This window comes from Lissotriton helveticus, chromosome 11 (assembly GCF_964261635.1).
Source record: "Lissotriton helveticus chromosome 11, aLisHel1.1, whole genome shotgun sequence".
Lineage (NCBI taxonomy): Eukaryota > Metazoa > Chordata > Amphibia > Caudata > Salamandridae > Lissotriton > Lissotriton helveticus.
The window spans coordinates 986,997,770-987,019,232 of NC_136072.1; the positions used below are offsets into that span (position 1 = coordinate 986,997,770).

A 21,463-nucleotide genomic window follows, 5' to 3' on the forward strand; every position below is an offset into this window, starting at 1 on the left:
TGTGACAGTTCCCAGCTGGTGACCTCACAGGTGGTATGGTGTCTGCACAGGGACAATGGAAAGCAAATACAAATATGGTGTCCACTCTGAGACACAAATATATAAGTCATAACAAACACTTAATAGTCTCAGTGAGTTTTACATTATTCAGAGTGAGGGCAAGGGTTGTAAGTCTTTCAAAGAAACATCGAAATTACTAATGGGCAGTAAGAAACAATGTCGTCATTTTATTTTACTTTGGCTTAAAAAGTTATGAGCGACACTACACTGCTGGAAACTCATCGGATTAAGGTGGTATAACAAGGCAATTCGGGGAACCCGTACCATTTCAAGTGTGGTAGACGCACCCCCCTACATGAGAGCTGATGGTGTATATTAAGATTCCACCAGCAAGTGGATGTGCCATGGGCTGGACACAGGCCCAGGGGACCGACCTCCAGAGGAGCGCTAGAGCTCCGTGCAGCGGTCCCCCACGTACGACTTGGATCCAAAGGAAAGTGAAGTTAAACACCTTTTTTGAAGGCTGCTAGCACCCTTTTGTCTTTCTTAACATGGCTTTTCTTAAACTTGGCCCGTTCGCCTTCCTCCCACTCCTCCCAAATTTTCAAGACAGACAATTAAATAGGGAGTGTGGAAGGGGCGCCAAATTTGGTTTCGCCCAGGGTGCTCTCAGAGGAAAGGCCAGCTCTGGCCATAAAAAAACGTTACTAAATATTGAAAGATTTCAACTACCGACCTCCTCACTCTCAGAAAGTAAGAGTTCCCAGTAGTTTAAGTACCTGTTGGGGATTAAGGAATTAGCAGCAAGAAACACACTTAAATGGCTCCCCCTGAGTTGTGAAGCAAGCGATGGAAAGATTGTGTGAAGCTTAACCCTGGGCGAAGTACTATGTTCGCGTAGTTTGAGCTACTTTGCACTAAGCGAATTGCACATAGCACAGTGCAAACGCGTAGCGTAGCGGTAATTTTTTGCTTGCTCGCGGTCCTCAACGTCAAAATGGCGACCGCGAGCAAGCAAAATGACATCCCGCCGAGACTTTTTCCTCGTTCGCGATCAGCAACATCAAGTTGCCCATCGCGAGCGTGGAAAATAAACCTCCCGGCGAGATTCTCAACGCAAGGAGGTCAGGTTTCTCATTGCGTGTGGTCGCGTATGCTGGCGACCACTTGAAAAGGGAAACTACCAGTCCGCGTTGCGAAAGCTGCCACTCGAGTAGAAATCTACTCGAGCGGCAGATAACGACCACTTGCACTGTTGATGCGGTTTGCAATCAGTGCAAACAGAAATTTGCACAGTGCACTACGCAGTTCGCGTAGCGCGAAGCACACTTTGCGTAGCTACGCGTAGCGCTACTACGGTCAGGGTTAGCGAAACTAGGCTAGCCCTAAAGCGGTAGGAGCACACACCGCTGCTGAAATATCGTTACTACAATGACTCTATGACTGTGTATTTGTTAAGAACAAAATAGCCCAGGCTTGCACTTTACAGCATTGAAGTCTAGAATACAAACATTTTCTTTAAGGAATGCAATGGCCTTGCTTTATTAACCTCGGAAGGATGAAGGGCTGGGCAGACCCATCCGAATTTCCACCTGACAATGGCATGAAACCCGGTTTCCTGCATAAGCCATGCAGCCACCAGACTCTCTTGGGGATAATGCATTCTGCTAAAAAACTAGAGGATAAGCAATGTTTCCCTTTTACGTCACAGCACTGCGTGCAAGGAGAGGGGCCAGTCTACGACATAGCTTAATTTCCACTATGGGTACCATGAGTAGATGTGAAGATGCCACGTATTTTTTTCCAAAGCCATCGGTCTAAACCACTCATAAACCCCCCCCGGCTTGTGTTGTCACCCTCCCTCCCAACCATCTTCCCTTTAAACCAGACTAAACCCTACATTCCAGGATCTCCCCCTTCTTTGAGCTTCCTACACCTCAGAAGTGTATTGGAGCTGGGCATTGCTAACTGCGTGCACATGTGTGTGTATCAAAACACAACAGAAAGCGGAATGTTAATACCAACAGAAAGACTCGATGAACATGGAATGGATTCTACATCATGCATGCAACACTGAACATCACTGACCCGGCAAAGCCAATTTAGCTGCTTCGCAGGTACGAAAAGCAAACTATGTGATTGAACACAGCATACGGATTATCTTAAATGTACTGAAAACTAAGAGAAAGTCTACAACAGTCTAAAAAAATATTAAGCTTAAACATTGCCTATGGCAGCCTAAAACGAAAATGAACGTGTTCCCATTGAATGTAGATTGCACATTTCCCTTCTAGTATGCAACAGCTCGACAAGCTGGCCTTGCTTATGTGGTTATACATAAGCATTTTAAAAGTCATGTCAATGTGTACCTCACCACTTACCGATAGTTCTCCTGGGGTGATCAGCTACCCCAAAAGGCACCCACGTAGGAAATACTAAACCCTAATGTTGGAACTGGCACTTTCTGGTTGGCTGAGGCAGTATCACAGCCAGGCAGAACCTACCACTTCCGTCACGGAGGGTGAATACATACACTGTATAACCTGCGCTCAACCTTGGGTAGCTTGGCACTGAGCAGTCAGGTTAACCAAATAGGCAATGTGTAAAGTACTGGCACAGCACTCACCCATGAAAAACACCTTGAGAGTCATAAAAGAGACTTCACACACAATGTATATGAATAAAGTTTGTATTCAACATACATAATAATCAACACAACATGAACATCATGTATTGCTGGGCATAAATCGCACCTGGAAATATTACTAGCAGTACTAGGCCCAACCGCGGAAAAGAGCCTATTCTAACACCCAACCCCCCCGCCCCGCGTACCCTTAAGCGGTGCAACACTTTGTTCATCCCAGGCTCACCCTAGCAGTTAACTCTCATAAATAGATACACAGAGAGAGTGCAACCCGGGTCACAACAATAGCAGAAATATGTACATCTAACCATTGTAACACTGTTTAACAGCACCGCAGTCCTAGGCTGCGGGGGTAAAACAAATGCCACATGTAATACTATTCTGGCAAGAAATAAACATATCATGCAAACCACTGTCCAGTGTTGTGAATTACGGGCAATTCCCAACTGTCACTCCCACACACTCATTTCCTCACTCACTCGGCACCGTTACCCGGTGTGAACGGTTATTAGACAAGTCCTTACGGAAACACTCTGACACATATGTACTCAGCCCCCTAATGCGATGCAACTGATAAACAGCAGGTCAACTAGTTACACAGAGCAGACCTTGTGACCCCAAGCCTCCCTTTGCCCTCCAACTCACCCCGACTATCCTACACCCACAGATGAGAGACACCCTGTGCTTCCCCCGGCCACTAGGCTGCACGGCGGCTGAAGCCACTCTTAGATAGGGATTCAGGAAACAGGTGTGGGTAGAGAGCAAGGTCAATTAGGAGGCAGTTGGCAAAAGGGGTTTGGCATCCACTCAAGAAGTTTACCCACAGGATGCAGAACAAACACAAGGCGAGGGCAATAGACTGTCACACCAAAAGGGTCCCCAAGGGCCTTCCGGCACCAGCCCAGATCAGCAAAGCACAGGGGGGTAGTGCAGTGGATGAATGGAGGATGAAACGAGGGAAGGAGGATGCACCCAGTCAGGCACACATTGATCAGAGTCGCACCTAGGCAATCTGGGCACAGCATCTGGAGGGAAATGATACAGGTCTCACCAGGGCATTCTGGTCACACACAATAAACTGTTGCAAAATCCGTACATCCTTGGAAATGAGGCACGTCTAGGGCATGTCGATTTTGCCCACACCAGCGAGCTGTGGTCACACACCCAACAAACAGTTGCCAAATCCATGCCTTCTTGGAAATTAGGCCAAACGTCTGTTGCGCGTCTATATTGGTCGCACCAAACAGCTCCGGTCACACACACTGGTGCAAGTTCAGCATTGCTTCATGAGGTAGAATGAGGCAATACTATGGTTATGCCCCCACCTCCGAGGGTTGAAACCTGTGAAACGGACACCACAAAAATGAGCAGGCATTTGGCGCTTCGCACGAGAAAGAGATGGGGCACGATTGACGAGGAGGCAACTTGGGTTCTGCAACCGGTGATCTACTCACCACCCACAAGAAGGTTTTGCGTCCCAAGGTCCCCATGAAGAAGGGTTCACATGCCTTAGATGCGGGCCAGACTACGGGCTCTGCACAAGGCAATCTGGTATTAAGCACAGTTCTTAGTTCCATGAAGAAGGGGTCACATGCCTTAGATGCGGGCCAGACTCCGGGCTCTGCACAAGGCAATCTGGTATTAAGCACAGTTCTTAGTTCCACGCAGTGCTACCAGTTGAAAACCAGCAGACGATGTGGGCACTTGAGAGGGAACCGCGCTTCAGGTGTCACAGGCAGAAGGTGTGTATCCCTCTTTTGAGATCTTTCATGTCCCTGACACCTCTGAGAGAACAGGGAGCAAGCTTGACAAGCCATTGGAGAGCACACTTCAGGATGCCAGCCACTATTTAGGAAGGGCATTCAATCCCTTTCAATGGTAGTAATCCTCCACCTGCACAACAGAGTCCTCAGGCAATGTGCACTATATAGTCCAGATTCTCCGGTCCTACATCCCCATAAACATATCTCATTCAGTGCTGAAGTATGGCACCAGTAGTTATACGGGTGTGTGCCTTTCAAGTTGGGGGCGGTTCAAAGGGTCTCCCTTTAAACCACAGATGCCTTCCCTAAATTCAGTCTGGTCTGCCATGAGGCCTTGGAATTGAGATCTTAAATTTTAGTGGGGCCACGATCGGGCTCCAGGGGCCAAGTGTCAAAACCTCCTCCTACAATCTCTGGAGCCAGGCCTGCAAATGGCAGATGTCTGTTGTTACAAGTGAATGCCCATTGTTTTGTAACTGTTGCTGGGGAATGCCCAGATGTGCTCAAACAACCTCCAGTGTGGATTGGAGCAAGTACCAAGGCACACAAAGAGTTTAGAGCACAGAAATTTCCGCTTTTAAGTAGTGGCAGTTCTGCACTAATTACGACAAAACCATCTTTACCACTGGCAAGGGGTTGTCACTGCAAATCCAATATGAAACATCATGAGGTTACTTCACTGCAATCTACTATTGCAGCCTAAAGTAATTTTAACCATTTCTCCAGGATAGCCTCATAGGCAGTGAAAACATGTATGGCTATTCCTCAATTCCTGGGCATGGGACACACATGTGTATCAGCCCTGCCTTTCACCTTTCACTCGCTTCACCCTTTAAGAAGTACCATCGGGGTACTCGGGTGGAGGTGAACTTTCCCCTGAGGATGGCTAGTGACTTAAACAGACCTGTCTGAGTAAACACGCAATTGCGTGCATCAGTCTGCAATGGCAGGCTGGAAATGTCTTTAGTGGCACCATCGGTGCAAAGCACACACCAGCTTGCAATGGCAGGCTGGACACGTACTCAAGAGCACCATCGGTGCAAGGGCGCGCACCAGCCTGCAACGGCAGGCTGGGCTCGTATTTAGGAGCATCATCAGTGCAAAGCGCATACCTGCCTGCAATGGCAGGCTGAACATGTCTTCAAGAGCACCATTGATGCCAAGCATACACCATCATGCAATGGCAGGGTTGACATGTATTTAGGAGCATCATTTGTGCGGGTGCTCACAGCCGCCTGCAATGGTAGGCCTCACACAGGTCTTAACTCATAGTAGGTGTGAGCGTGCACCCACTGGCTGGCCATGGCAGACCAGACCGTGTTATAGAAACTTCAGGTGAGCACCCCTTCCTAACATGTGTAGGAAGGGAATGCACACTTTCCACTGCACTTCCAGTGGGAATGTGCCCCAGGCCCTGAGGCCGTAACACGGTATCGGGCCACCCCTGGGAACTGTCCCATGAGGAGAGCCTACACCCTAGGTAGGGAAAACCCTCATAGGAGTTCATCACTACCTGGGCAGTGCACAGCTGATGTCCGGCCACTCATCTACCCTTGTTTGGTGGTAGTGAATGGTTGCCTCAGGGGTGATTTCGGAGTGAGACCAGCCATCCTGAGTATGAGCCATTTTTGACAGGCTATACAAGTGGGTGGCACAGTCAGTGCGGCGTCCCCTTAACAGCCAGTGTCGCACCCACTCTGGGTATGTGGTGTACCTTTTCACAGGGCACTCACAGGTACGACACCCAACCCAATCAAGTAAGCACCCTATCCTGACATGTGCAGGAAGGACGTGCGCACTTTCCAACTGCAGTAAAGCGGGAAAGTGCCTAGAGTCCTAAGTTCCGGAAAAGAGAGTTGACAAAACTAGGAGGGCAAAAAGGAAAAAAAGTTTTAGGGAAAACCCCATAAGAAGGGCAATGTCCAACACCTACATTTTAACTGAATGCCCACAGAGCAAAAAATATGAGTGAAATCATATTTCTGACATAATGCAACCGAAAGGAGCCATAAACATTATAGAGGGAATAAAGGCGCAGGGGTGAAGTGATGTGCCAAAGATTACATGAATCCATGAAGTGCAAAGGCTGTGATTCAAACTCAAACGTTAAGTATGCTCCAACGTAAAGCAGGAAGGAATAATTTGTCATTATTTAATTAGTCCATGAATAGAGACGTAAGATATTGGATTAAACTCCAACAAGCCTGGGTTGAGATGCCTGTTTAATTGAACCCTTCTTCCTGTAAGAATGCTGCCCCTTTATACCCGTCTGCCCTACTCAAAAGAAGAGCTGCAGAGGACAGAAGAGACAGTTAATGTTAAAAGTTAAGTAACTTTTTGTAGATTTTAAAGGGTAAAGAAATTCTGAAGCCCACGCATTAAAAACCCCTGTATCCCATCACACATGTTTTTTAGTGGTCAAATGATATGAAATTGTTAGTCAAGCTGGCGAACAATAAAACTATAGATGTACAACCAAAGCTTGTGCCACTGGAAGATAATTAACCATGAAGGTAATGTAGTAGCAGTGCAGCTGTGACTGACGGCCTTGCTAGGTTCTGAACCCAGGTACTGCTTACAAAGATGGGAGAATGGCAGAGTGTTTGAGCCACGCACCAGCCTGCTTCTAGCAGAGAAGAAAGAAAAACCCAATCCCTGGTATGAATTCGGAAGCAAAATATTGATTGGCAATCAACCAGCAACACACTGAACACCTGGAGCACAACAACCTCCTGGACTCCTCTCAATCCGGAATCAGAGCCAACCACAGCACCGAGATTACACTGATCGCAGACACCGATATCAGGGCCCTCCTGGACTGTGGTGAAATGGCAGCCCTCATGCTCCTAGACCTGTCAGCAGTTTTTTACATCATCTCTCATCACATCTACATCAACATACTACACCACATGGAGACACCCTCAAATGGATCGCCTCATACCTCACCAGAAGAACCCAGAGAATCCGTCTCCCACCATTCAGCTCGGAACAAAGGAAGATCATCTGCAGCTTCCCCAATGGATCATCCCTCAGCTCCATCCTCTTCAACATGTACATGAACCCCCTGGCCAACACTGTCAGATTGCACTGACTCAACATCATCTCCTATGCAGATGACACAAAATTCCTCCTCTCGCTGACAGACGAGACCTCCACCACCAGAGTCAACTTACACAGATGTATGTTGAACGTCGCCGACTGGATGGAGGAGAACTGTCTCAAGCTCAACACGGACAAGATGGAAGTCCTCATCCTTGGGACCAACACCTCTCCATGGAACGATCTTGGTGGCCTGCTGAACTCGGCCCATCATTCGCCCGACAGAACACGCCTGCAATCTTGGCATCATCTAGGACAGCAAGCTATCTATGCATCCTCTGCAAGATCTTCAGTTGGCTGACGGTCAACACCAGAAGGACCATCATGCAGGCCCTCATCACAAGCAGGGGGACTATGGGAACACACTCTAAGTAGGAATCACAGCACACCTCCTGAAGAGACTATATATAGACAATACAAAACTCAGCAGCTAGACTCATACTTGTCCTCCCCGGACGGACCCGTGCTCACTACGCCACTGGATTCAAGCTAGCCTGGCTGATGAAGGGTGATGCCCTGAAACAGGTCCCAGGATGCTTGTTTCCGGTCCAGGGAGGACCTGGCTTGGCAGTTCGGGCTGGACTGTTCCCATAAGGACAGGGTCAAGACTGATTTGCATATGGCTCAGTCCAAACTGGGGAGGTGCAGAAAAGAATGATGGATTTAACCCGGATCCTTGTGACTGGGGGAGAATGTTTTCATTGTCCAGCACTTCGTACAACAATTGTTTCTTTTGCATATGGACCCACATCACCCCTCACCTCAAGAAACAACACTGGCTCCCGAGCCAGAAGAGATGTTAGTTCAAGATGCTGACCCATGCATGCAAAGCACTGCAGAATGAAGGACCAGTATACATCAACAAATGCATGAACTTCCACCAACCGACCAGACACCTACAATTGGATTCTTGGTTTACGTTGACATAGGAAAAGTAAAGCTTTCATCATGTATGCAGGTCTGAGCTTAATGTAAAAACAAGTTCCAACATGTGTCCCAATTTGTGGGTTCAGCCTGATGAGTTTGGAAAAATCAATGCGTCTCAGGTGACCATGCATGCTTTTGTTTTGGGTGCACTTGTGAAAGCCCTAAAGGAACCTTTAACCACTTGGCTGCTATGCGTTTTCCCCCCCGGTGCTGGGATCCTCCATTTTCCATTATTCATGACGAGCTGGGCTCGTCATGAGCGTGCGAGGAGGCTACACCATGACGAGCCCAGCTCGTCATGAGCGTGGAAGGGGTTAACGTTTTGTCATATTTTATTATTTCCTGGATGCTGTCTTACAACACGTTCTGAAGTCTGCTTTTATCTGTCAATTAAATTAAGCTTGTTGATTTCACTGGTTTTGAGTCACTGAAAAGCATAATTGAATTTTTTAAAATAGTTTTCTGTTATGCGAACAATCTATGTAACAAAATCGAAATTACCTAAAGGGCACAAGAGAAAGTAGAAACCATGAACTTCGATCTAAATGTTTTACACACATTTTGTCAGATTGTTCTTCTTCAGACTGGATTATATAACCTGATTATTCTTACCCTCAAGTAAACAGGGTTTGTAGCGCCGGAAGACACAGAAAACCTTAACCAAGCAGTAAACAGTCAGCATCAAGCATGCACAGTGGAAACAAAATTTATCTCAAATCTCACATGTGAGCTGCCCATCACTTGAGGTAAAAGGCACATGTGCACGAATAGTAAAAAATATTTGTTTCCGCCACACTTCAGAATTACAAAAACTGTTCTCATATTGATGTATTCTGAAATATCAGCAAAGTTAATTTTCGTTGTGTGCTAGAAAATATAACGTCCTCTCCCATGGGTACTCAGCAAGATGTATTGTCACATAAATTCTCTCACTTTGAAGTCAGCGAAAGAAAAGTACACACCAACCTCGCTCGGAATACAAAGCCTGACATTTGAATACACAGCAAATTAGACAAGATAAGATCAAGATTTAAAGGCCTGTTTGCAGATAGCAAGTACTGGGGAGGATACAGTAAACAAGGAATGGTCAGGAGAGTGACTGAGTCAAGCTGGACAGCCTAAAACAACAAGCGAACGACAGACCCAGCTAGTAAAGATGCACTCTGTAGAGCAGCTCAACAAGAAGAAAAAAATAGGTCACAAAAGTGAAAGCAGTGTAAGGACGCAAGTACTTGGGCCATGTACTAGAGGAGGGTCACATTCAAGGAGAGGGAAGTGCCGAACGCAGAGCAGGCCCGCAGAAAGCAAGAAATCAAGAGTGGCTTTGAAGCCCACCAATGGTAAGTAATGGGGGTGCTCCAAGCTCACTACCAGTAGACAATATGTCTTGTAGAGCATGCGCTGTTTACGTGAGACCTACAAATTACACATCAATTGAAGACTCCTTCCCACAGGAGGCAGAGGTTTGGATGAAACAATATTTGTAAAGCACTGCTGTGACCTAGAAGGTATCCTGGTGCTGGTCCAAACTAATCCCACAAATAGAACTCACACACAGTGACCCACCAAGTATACATAACTGGAAGGAAGACATGGACTGGTGCATGTTAGCCAAGAAACAAGTGTATGAGTGTAGAGGACATTCTAGGATCTGGGAAAATATTTGGCAACAATACAGGGGAATGCAGGCTAATGTACTCTAAGTTAATTGATTCATTATATGCGATAGCCAAGGGAGGGGGGGAGAGAACTACTTTTCATGTCAAGTCATAAACTAAGTCTTACTGGTTGATGTTCAATGTAAAAAGCCTGAGGCACCCAGGGATGTTTCGACAGAGGTGACTGAATGTTCTTTGTATTGTAAAATCAATTTTTAAAAAATTATTTAAAAAAGAACAGAGTAGCCTGGGCCAAGAATCATGATCAGCATCACCATATTCTGTGGTCACAGTAATCCGTTCACACACTTATGTACTTGGCAACAGTACTGACTATACAATGTATTTTCCTAGCCCAAAATATATAGTTAAGATCATATATTTACCATTTCTAACGTTATTCAATGGGGGCGAAGGTTACAGGGATTTATCTGTCTCACATTAAAGATATGTAAGGCTTCTTTGCTGCTGCTCTGGCCCTCACTGCTCGCCCTTTTTGCCACCTCACTAGTTTTCCTCCCACACTGCATATACTTGACATCCCAGCCTTTATTAACCACGGGTAATATAGATGCAGATCTCTCCGCCAAGCAATAAAGAAAATTTGGGATGTATCAACGAATGAAACAATGAGTGTGACCGAAGTGAAAAATCAGAGCCTTTACACAGGTCTATAGATTATCAGTGCTGCGGGATCATCATCTGTACAAGCATCCAAATTCAGACAAGCCTCTGAATATTACCTTTCATACTGTTCGTCAAATGCTTGATGAGTGACTGTTCCATTGGAATGGACATCGGACACATTCTGAAAGAGACAGTTCAAAAACATTATGTTATTAGAAAGACTGCCACTTAAGACCTTCATTTTAGCAGTAACCACTGCTGCCAACAAATCAGGCAAAAACATTAGATGCATTATTTTTCAGTTTGTTAATTTAGGGAAAACTATCCCAGAATTGCATTTAAGAATGGCACACAGTGACTATTATATTGTACAGGCCAGAGGTACAACATTTTTTTACCTTTGCTCTCTAAAACTGCTGCTCTCTACTGATGAAGGGCTCAACCCAGAAACACGTGTCTAGAGATATACAGCAATGTCTGCACCAACTTTGGTGAAAAACTCCAGCTACTTTTGAAGTAAGTTTGAACTGTGTACTGCATTTACCAGGTTGCAATGGGGCGAACTGTGCTGGGACTGTGAGGCAGTGTGCTCCCAACCCCCATTCTGTTTAAAAGGCTCCCTTGAGCCAGCAAGCTGATGAGCTTTGGAGATGCACCTGTGTGCCTATGAGTGGTACTGTGACCGGAGAGGAACTTGGCAGCATTTCCAGCAACCCCAGGTGATTTTTCTTTGCTCTCCAAAACTGATGCTCTCTACTGATGAAGGGCTCAACCCAGGAACACATGTCTAGAGATATACAGCAATGTCTGCACCAACTTTAGTGAAAAACTCCAGCTACTTTTGAAGTGAGTTTGAACTGTGTACTGCATTTACCAGGATGAAGGGGCGAACTGTGCTAGGACTGTGAGGCAGTGTGCTCCCAATCCCCATTCTGTTTAAAAGGCTTCCTTGAGCCAGCAAGCTGACGAGCTTTGGAGATGCACCTGTGTGCCTGTGAGTGGTACTGTGACCTGAGAGGAACTTGGCAGCATTTCCAGCAACCTCAGATAATTTTTCTTTGCTCTCTAAAAATGCTGCTCTCTACTGATGAAGAGCTCAACCCAGAAACACGTGTCTAGAGATATACAGCAATGTCTGCACCAACTTTGGTGAAAAACTCCAGCTACTTTTGAAGTAAGTTTGAACTGTGTACTGCATTTACCAGGATGCAAAGGGGCGAACTGTGCTGGGACTGTGAGGCAGTGTGCTCCCAAACCCCATTCTGTACAAAAAACTGTGACTGGCAAATCAGTCGCAAAGTGGTTTGCAAATGGAAAAATGGCTTTTTGAGATTTACTAAAGCCATTTGCAAACCAACATTTGCGATGTAACTACTGCAAGTCGATATTTTTTCCGACCTAAACTAGTGAATCGCAATTAAGAAATCCCTTATTGCGATTCGCAAACGGTATGTTAAAGAATGTCGCAAATAGCGACTAGTCACAAAAGGCCCATTTGCACTTGAAATTTACCACCAATACTTACGTTTTCTCATCTTGCTTTCAACAGGATTGTTTCCCCTTTGTTCTGTGAGGGGCACCCAGCTGAGAATGCAAGCTCTGAACTGATGTCCCTCAGGGCCCATTGACATGATTCCTGAAGCGACTGGAGAAAGGAAGCAGCTATTACAGCTGCAATGTGCCACATAGTGACGTGTGTGAAGGCTGCCAATCAGATGGCACAATTTTTATTGCAGTCTGCCAGAGGCCTTTGTTAGTGGCCAAACAGATAAATATTGCTGTCATCGTGCTCCACAGCTGATTCTGCGATTATTTTGCAAATTGCAAAATCACAAAATGCTGAAGAGTCAGCTAAAAGCAGGTTTTCTACAATGGCTGCTCTGTACGAGATTGCAAAGAGGATGCAAATGCTGGCTGCTCAGCAGAGGAGGAGGCGTAGACAAGACAGGATTTTTAGAGTCAGGCTGACCGTTTTTCAACAAACAGAGGAATAAATATATAACCAATACAGGCTAAGTAGCAATGTTATATTGGAAAGTATTGCCCGTTTAAAGCCACATCTAAAAAGCAGTAGTCCGTGCAGCAAATCTATCCCCACTCAGGTTCAGGTGTTGTGCTTGTTACACCTACCTCTAGCAGTTACCAGGGTGTGATTGCTTTTGAGGGAGGATTGTCTAAGAGTGCACGTTCACATTTCTTCAGTGTATTTCTAGATCCCATGCTGCTCTAAATCCACTGCCACAAATACCTACACAGGAATGGCCAGGAAATGCAAAGTACCAAATTGCACTTTTACAGTATTGCTAAATTTCTCCACGTCATAGGGTGTATAGATGGGACACATGTGCCAATATGTCCTCATTCCCATTTTGAATATCTTTTCAGGAACAGGAACAATACTCAAGTTGTATGTAATTCCCACCATATAATACCTGATATTGTGTCACAATATGCAGGAAGCACCAATGACTACTTCATGTTTAGGCACAGTGGATTATGCAGATGGCTGGAAAGAGAGGAGTTTGATGATGGAAAGCAATGTAAATACAGATATATTTAGGGAGTTTTCTTGCAAAATCTTTTGTAGCCTCACATTAATGTATGTCTTCCAGGTGATAGATAGTGCGTATTCCCTTTGTCCATGGTTTCTGACACCATACCTTTCACCCATCTTACAAAATGAACAGCAATATAATATTGCACATCGTCGCACCACAAGTGTGATTGAGCGGACATTTGACCTACTGAAAGTTGTTTCCGGTGCCTACACAAGAGATGCGTTACAATATGTTCCAGAAATTGCATGTAAGATAGTAGCAACATGTGCCATCCTACACAATATTGCCACCAGGAGAGGCCTGCCTACACATCGAGCTTTCAGACTTGGATTCAGAGGATGAAGATCCTGGGCCACCTGTTCAGCAGCCTACAGATGAGAGAAGGGCAGTGGAGGGCAGAAGGAGCAGGGACCTCATTGCCACACATTACTTTGGGAGGTAAGTAAGCAATAAAAAAAGCAGCGACATGCTTTACGGTGTGTCCGTCTAAGATGCCCAAAGAGTGCTATTCAGTGCAACCACATGTACAGAGAAGTAGAGCACCTGTGCACTTCAAAAGAGGCACATTTGGGGTCTGACCTTTTTATACTGTACACTAACTGTATTTTTTCTCCTAAATGAGATTTGTGCTCCGAAAAATGTCTCTTACTTGTGATGATGTTGCACCAAGAATCATTTAGTACCATAATGTATTTTGCACTTAATTGTGATAATTTTGCTCCTCAAAATGATACCACAATGCCATATTATTTTGCACCAAGGGTGATTTTTTCACATATTAGTGATGTTGCACCTAAATGTGATGTCATATTCATGCACACCTCTTACATACAACATGACTTCTTAGTTCCTTATTTTCTCTCTGTACGGGTTGCTTTTGCACCTAAATGTGATACCACACTACTGCTGACTTTGCACCTAAATATGCTTGCGCAACTGAATGTGATTGGTGACTCTAAATTAATTTTTCCATCTAAAATTGTCTCCACAATCTTGTGAATGCTACACAAAGGGCAATATTGCACATAAATGAGATCTGTGCTCCTAAGGTTTATCCACACTTTGCTCAAGAGTGATTTTGAATCTCCATGTGCTTTCAACCAAACTTAAAGCCATGCAGTTGAACACCTTTTATGCCTAATTTGACATCTCGCCATCATATTTCCTCTTTGTGCTGTTACCTTGGAGTTCATAGTGTGCCTGTTTCATAATGAACCTGCTTTCCATGGCCTATATGTTTTTCCTGTGATCTTATTCTGGTCACCAAGTCTAAAGCATAGGCAGCTACATATCAGGTTAGATTCTGGGTGCATCTACCAATACCTCAGTGGTATATTACCCACGGTATACACAAATCTACTTTCAAATATTACAACCACTGAGACAGAACAGGGACCCCGGAAAGCTTAATCAGTAACAAATATCATAATCACCGACTATTACCAGAAATGATAGTCACATATCACAATATTAAAACTGGAAGTGGCTTCACCAAATCCTCAGATATCAATCCCGATATCTTCATCACATTGTTAGATACCCTGAAGGCATTCTACCATTGCAAGAGATGTTAAAGCTGATAGTATGCCTACTATCTCCCCTCACTACATCACCACCAGCTCACCTTCCTTAACTCTCCCCTAAACCCAATTAACACCCATGCCACCTTCTGGAATTAAACCAGACAGCATACATCAAGGTAATCAGGACCCTAAACTGGAATAAAGCTGCTTCTATAGTAACAGACTAAATTATGTCAAGAATCACACACACAGCTCTGTTGGTAGCCACTATTTCCCTTCAATTTGTCCTTCCTAAGTCAACCAACCTCCGGGTCCGGACAAGCTACCCAAAAACAGCAGAACAGAAAGTGACTCTCCACAGAATGAGTGAATCATCCATAGGCGTGACTCACAACAGACATACAATTACTTACTTTGGACGTCATTTAAGCCACGTTGTTGACTACAGAACAAATCGCCAATCTATGCCTAAATATGAACTGTATGACATTAAATAAACTTGATCACTTGTATGAGGTGACAAAGTATGCAGCTCATACTCGCCATCTCTCTCACAAGTATTCTCCTTTGAGGATCTACACCCCTTATCCGTGTTCCTTGCCCCAGATCCTTCACCTTACACCTCATTTGACAAACCTACTCCTGAACAGCCCACACGCACAACAACCTGAATGTTTTACTGCTTTTTTCCATATATGTTATCTCAAACACAACCTACATACCCAAAACTCACTGATCACAGGTCTATCAATACATTACTATCATCATAATCTCCAGAGATATACACCCTATATGCACCTAAACATCAAGCTTCCCCTGCAACCTCAGTAGAATCACTTCCCTTAAAAATGTGGTCCATTTCTTACTTATCACATCAAGTCTGCCATCTGCGATTTCTAATGCAACTTTACATCTCCCTTCATGCAAGATTGTGAATTTCCTCTATTGCACTCAAGGAAACCTGCATCTCTTCATCCGCAATACTAATATTGTACCACTAGGATTCAACATTCTACACCTCAATAAAGTAGAAAAAGCGGGAGGAGGAAGAATGGCTGTTATATTCAAGGAGTCTATTAAACACACACTAATTGTAAACTCAACAAACAACTCTCCGTTCCCCTGCCTCACAATGGGGATTACAAACACAACATATAACCCACTGAGGTAGAACATCTTATAACAAAAAGTATGTTATTGCTAGCTTTCTTGAAGTAGCACTAATCAACTCACCTCCTCTTGCAGTCAGATTGTGCTAGGTGATATCCACCTATAATGGGAAAAAGATGAAGACACCCACAGATTTTTTCTCAAATCCCTTCTATTGGGTACCAATACATGAATATTCATAGTAGAAGCGCTATATTACACCTTCCCTTTTAACTGTAAGAGTTCCATCCTGGGCCTGATTTTCATAACGAAACCTCAACTACACATTTGTAACCCTTTTAAATTATCTGCATCTTCATTCCTTTCAAAATCCTGATGTCAAAGCACCCTCACCCTCCCCATGCTAACTTGGAGATGAAAAGCCAAGAAGCCTGGCTTTAATATGCAAATGTGTACAAGGTATGAGCAAATGCTCCTACAAAATTTGAGTGCCATGTCTGTAACATGTTTTTTCATTACCTCCGTATCTGTGCCTTCTTTTTTACTCACTAAGCTTGAGGTGCGGCACCACCAACTTGGTAAACAAAAAACAGGCCACCGAGAATGGAATGGGTTCCAATTCACCTGATATAAAAAAACTATTAAAGAGCAGTGGTGAATAAATAACTTCCTAGGTACAATCCTGTCGATACTGACTTCATACACAGGGACCGAGCAAGATATGTGCAATAGTTTTTGATTGGAAGGAAGAAGATATGCTTGAAAGGTAAGGACCACTTTTAGCTGACCTTCTACCTCCATCAATTTAAGAAACTAAAGTGATTTAAATAATAGATAAAGAAGGAAATCAGAGGGGTGGGTGAGGTGATACATAGGAAAACCGAAGAACATTCATTGATATATCTGCAGAATCAGGAGCAGAAAAGATAAAGTATTTTCAAGTTCTGGCAACTGAGATACACGTTGCATGTGCTATTAAGGGGCATCTTTGAATTCCCAGAATATATTTCCTTAGGGTTCACATGCTTCAAACCTTCTTACTGAGGGAACTCCAGCAGTGGCAAATACTGGATACTTTTTATGCCTGCCCTCCTTGGTATCTGCTAGTCCGAAATGTTTGCTGGCAAGGTTGTCCAAAAGGGTTGTCAGGATGTGTATCCCCTCTTCTCTGAAGATCTAAGCTCTCCCTTGAAGTGATGTAAGCATCTGTGTTCCTTTTAGAGTCTGAAATCATTGATTTTGTTGTTTGAATTGAGCTTATCACTAACGGGGAAGCAGCAGGCGAACTCTCAGTTTCTGTAGCATAGCTGGCGGTGGTTTATCTTTGTAAGCCCCCCAGTATGGGTAATTATATATTGTAATATGGGGTAATGGACCCTCCTACCTGGCGGAGAGGCTCTACCACTACACCCCACATCGGGCTCTGTGCTCAAGCTCTAAATCTCTTCTCAAAATCCCCAGAATAAAAAAGGCAAGAACTGGAGGCAAGTCTTTCACTCATGGAATCAACTCCCTCTTGCCATAAGGCAATGTCGGGACCATCGGAAATTTAGGGAAACTAAAAACTGCTCTGTTTTCAGTGTAGCCCACTGCCGCTGCTCTTGCTGCATCTCCCGAGAGCTGAGATACCCTCCAGAGGGTGATTCCAGCGCTATATAAGACAATAAATCAAATCAAATCATAAATCAAATGGTCCTTGCTGCAGGATTTTCTTCTGTCAAACGTTATTTCTCCATTCTCTCGGAGTCCACGCTTCTGTGTGTAGCTCCATCTTTACCTCCCTAAGCTGCACACACTTGAGTCTCCCAGCGGTAATGGTGTGGGGCAAGGACATTGACAGTTCTGTGGTGGCTGCAGAGGGGCCAGGGTCTTGATGTTCTTGTCGAGAGCGGAGGCTTTCTCTCTGCGTCTTCTTGTGGTGTCTTTCGGCCACAGGCAGACTCTCCTGACGTGTCAGAAAATGAGAGGGAGGGAAAGGCAACTGTAGGAGGAATGAGGGTGCACCAGTAATCCTCTAGTATCAATTGAGCAGCAGCGGAGGCTGAAGCAAGATTATGCAGCAAAAAAGGACCACAAGGGCAGCACAAAGAAGACAGTGCCAAACCCTCCTGCAGTGAATCACTCCAGCCTCTTTGGGCCAGATGTATGACCATTTCATTATACAATTCTCTAATTGCAATTTTTTGCGACTCACAATTAGGGAGTCGCATAATACGATGTACTAATGTGTCTCAGACAAATTTAGTGATTCCCAATGGGGGCGAAAATGACATGCCTCATCAATATTCATGAGGGAGGTCTCATTTTGCAAACTTTGTTCTTACAGGGATGGTGCCAGACCACCATGTCTGTGATTGCTTTTTAAATAATGCAAAAAAAAAAATGTTTGTGAAAATGCAGCCCGTTTTCCTTAAAGCAAAATAAGATGCATTTAAAAAAGAAAAATGAAAAGTTTCCTTTTCATTTTTTAAGAGTAGGCAGTGGTTGAGGAGACCACTGCCTACTTTAAAAAAACTGTTGGGGCCCACATTTACGAAGTGGAAGGGGTTCCATGAGGACCCCATCGCGTTTGTGTCCCTGCGATTAGCTCTTAGGAAAGGATGCCCTTGTAACACCCTTCCTAATACCGACTGGCAAACCCTAATTTGCGAGTTGGTAATAGGTTAGCGACTCGTAAAATAGGGTTGGTATATGCAAACAGCTTTTTAGCAGTTGCAAACGGGCCGATATTTCAGTTTGCCATCACTAGAAGCAGTCATCCATCTGACCCCTTTGTGATTTGGAAGATAAGCAAACGTGCACTTCCGTCGGAGAATAAAAAATATATGTTAAACTCAAGATAAGACAGCAACATATGCTGAGCAAATACCTCTCAGCTAACAAATACAACTACTAGACCAATCATAAGCTTCACCAACTCAAATAATTTCACCAATTTCTCTAGATAATGTAACTAATATTCCTAAAGGAATTCATGAAATATTGTTGGTGACTATTCTAATGGAGTTCAAAGAGCTAAAGATGAATCATGTCGGGAGCCGTGCACTTCTGGTTCAAATAATTTGTCCAGTACCATGAAGTCACTTTTATGTTCCCTTCACTTTTACTTCCTCTTGTTGTTGAAGGAGGAGCCGCTGCCGGATTTGAAGTGTTTGTTGTGTTTACAGGGAGGGCAGAGGCGACGCAGCCGTCTTTCCCCTTCACTGGCCCCGCCCCAGGAAGTTTTCTCAGAAGACATTGCTTAGTTGTTAGTTTAGGGTATACCCTTTCTGGCCACTTTACTACTGAGTGTCCTCTGGCGCCCTCCAGTGCCTCACTACTTTGGGTGCGTGTATTGGAACTTAGAACAATTTTCTCAAAATGAACGATGCCCAACACTTAGCGGACATCAAGGAGGAGGAGTCCTGAGTCGTGGGGCCCCCAGGAAACGGAGCGACACCAACAGAGGGCCCAACACCCCTTTGGAGAAAGCGCCTTCGATACACGTAGTACGAAGGGCGGCCGGTGGCTGACCGGACAGCACTCACCTCATGCCACCCAAATGAGCCACAAATAACAAGGTCTCACAATTCTTCGCTGCTACCGTCACCAGGTAGAGAATGTGCCTGGGACTGGGGCACCTGTTGGGACCCCGGTGCAGAGTAAACAGAGCTAAGGCTACGATGGAGCAGAGGTGAACGAGGGGTGGAAGCGACCACCACCTAATCAACGCACAATGACAATCTCTGAGTATACTCCTGATCTACATCCTGACAGCGGAGTCCGAGCACTACGTCCGACGCCCGGTGGAGCTGCTCTGTTCAGCTATTGAGGAGATCGGCCTTGGTTCATCCCCTGACCGTCACCTACTCAGCCGGACTTTGGGTACAATTGTTCTCCCTGTCTCGCCCACTTCCCTCCTCATCGTATTTCTGTAACTCTGCTTTTACATTGTCTCCTATCTATCTGTTCCCATTTAGCACTCTTTCGTTCTTTGTCTACTTCCTTTGCTCCTATCCCCTCTCACCTGAATCTTTCCCCTTGCCCGCTACACTGCCTAGAACCCTGTCCTTTTGTGCCCTTTGACTAAGCACCCCTACCTCCCTAGTTGGGGAAAGATCCAATATATATACGCTGGAGTCTCAGCGTACCCGCTGAGAGAGTCCACAGCGTCAAGGGAGCCACTCACAGTTGTGGTATGGTATGGCACCCCTTGCCAAAGCACTTCCTCTCCCCTTTTTGGGGAAGGATCTAGTATGTAGGACTTGGAGTCTCAGAGACCCCTCTGAAAGAGTCCGCCACGTTTAGGAAGCCTCTCGCAACAGAGATGGGGAGATGATACCACTTCCCCTGGGATCACACCGTACTGGACTTTGGATTGGATGCAGCTTTGACTCGTCTACCGGTTTGTGTCCCCGTCACCCTCCTCTTTCCATGCTGTGTCTCTCACCCTCCCCTCCTCTTTCCCTCCTCCGTTCTCTGTCTACTTCCCCATCTCTTACCCCCCCACCCCACCCCCGGAATCTCTCCCCTTGCCTGGTTTTTCCCTTACGTATAGATCCTTTTTGTTTGTCTCAACCTTACTTGCAACTATGTTGCCAGGCTCTAATAACTGTCTAACCTTTGTAACGATGTACCCTGCAAATATGGTCTGATACTCATGTAAAGGCCTCTGATACCTCCGGGACTAGCCAGCGCTAAATAAAACGTTTTAAATAAATAAAATAAATAAATAAAATGTAAGTGTGCTATGCAAAAATGATCCTAAACGTTACTTTTGGAGCACTGAGCTATTACCAGACTCAGCCCATCTTTTTTTCACACCATATGTTTTTCACTTTATTGGCCTGTCAACCTACTGATATCTGTTAATAAACTACTGGTGACTATCTCAACGAGAACTGCAAAAAAAATAGTTTTGGATTCAATCTACAAAATGCATACAAGCACAACATAAATGAACACGTGCACATGGGCATGCCCGTGTTTACATTTGATAACACATGAATGCCCGCCCTATTGCCATTGTCAATGTTAGTTAACTGTGATAGAGAGCGCATTCAAGCTACTGCTGACACCTGGAGGAGCATTTGGATTACCAGCATTGCTTTTTTCTGTGTGGTTTGTATTTAATTCTAACTAAGCTTATGTGACTAACAGGGGAATCTTGTTTGCACCAGGTCCTTTCTGCCTCACCTGCTATTAACTTCCCCTGCCCAGGGAAGAACTGCGTCTGGGGTCCTGCCTGCCCGCCTCCCGCCGCCTTACTCCTTGCACCATCGTGGAGTCGGGCCGCCGAACGGAATGTGGGCGGGGCATAAAAACTACAATCCCCAGCAGCCCTAGCGGCACCCAGGGACAGCTTTTCGCGCCAGGAGGCGCTTAAAATCATCGTCACCCCGGTCGAGTGGGGGAATCTTGTTTGCACCAGGTCCTTTCTGCCTCACCTGCTATTAACTGCTCCTGCCCAGGGAAGAACTGCGTCTGGGGTCCTGCCTGCCCGCCTCCCGCCGCCTTACTCCTTGCACCATCGTGGAGTCGGGCCGCCGAGCGGAGTGTGGGCGGGGCATAAAAA

General features: G+C 45.2%; 1 protein-coding gene across 1 annotated transcript in view; it reads right to left on the reverse strand.

The window, feature by feature from the left end:
• Positions 1 to 21,463, reverse strand: part of ANKRD13A (ankyrin repeat domain 13A) — a 482,945-nt gene that overhangs the window by 60,121 nt on the left and 401,361 nt on the right. Inside the window, exon 14 of the mRNA XM_078667340.1 lies at positions 10,835 to 10,899. Within this exon, the coding sequence (XP_078523466.1) occupies positions 10,835 to 10,899 (65 nt within the window). The remainder of the gene's footprint in view (positions 1 to 10,834; positions 10,900 to 21,463) is intronic.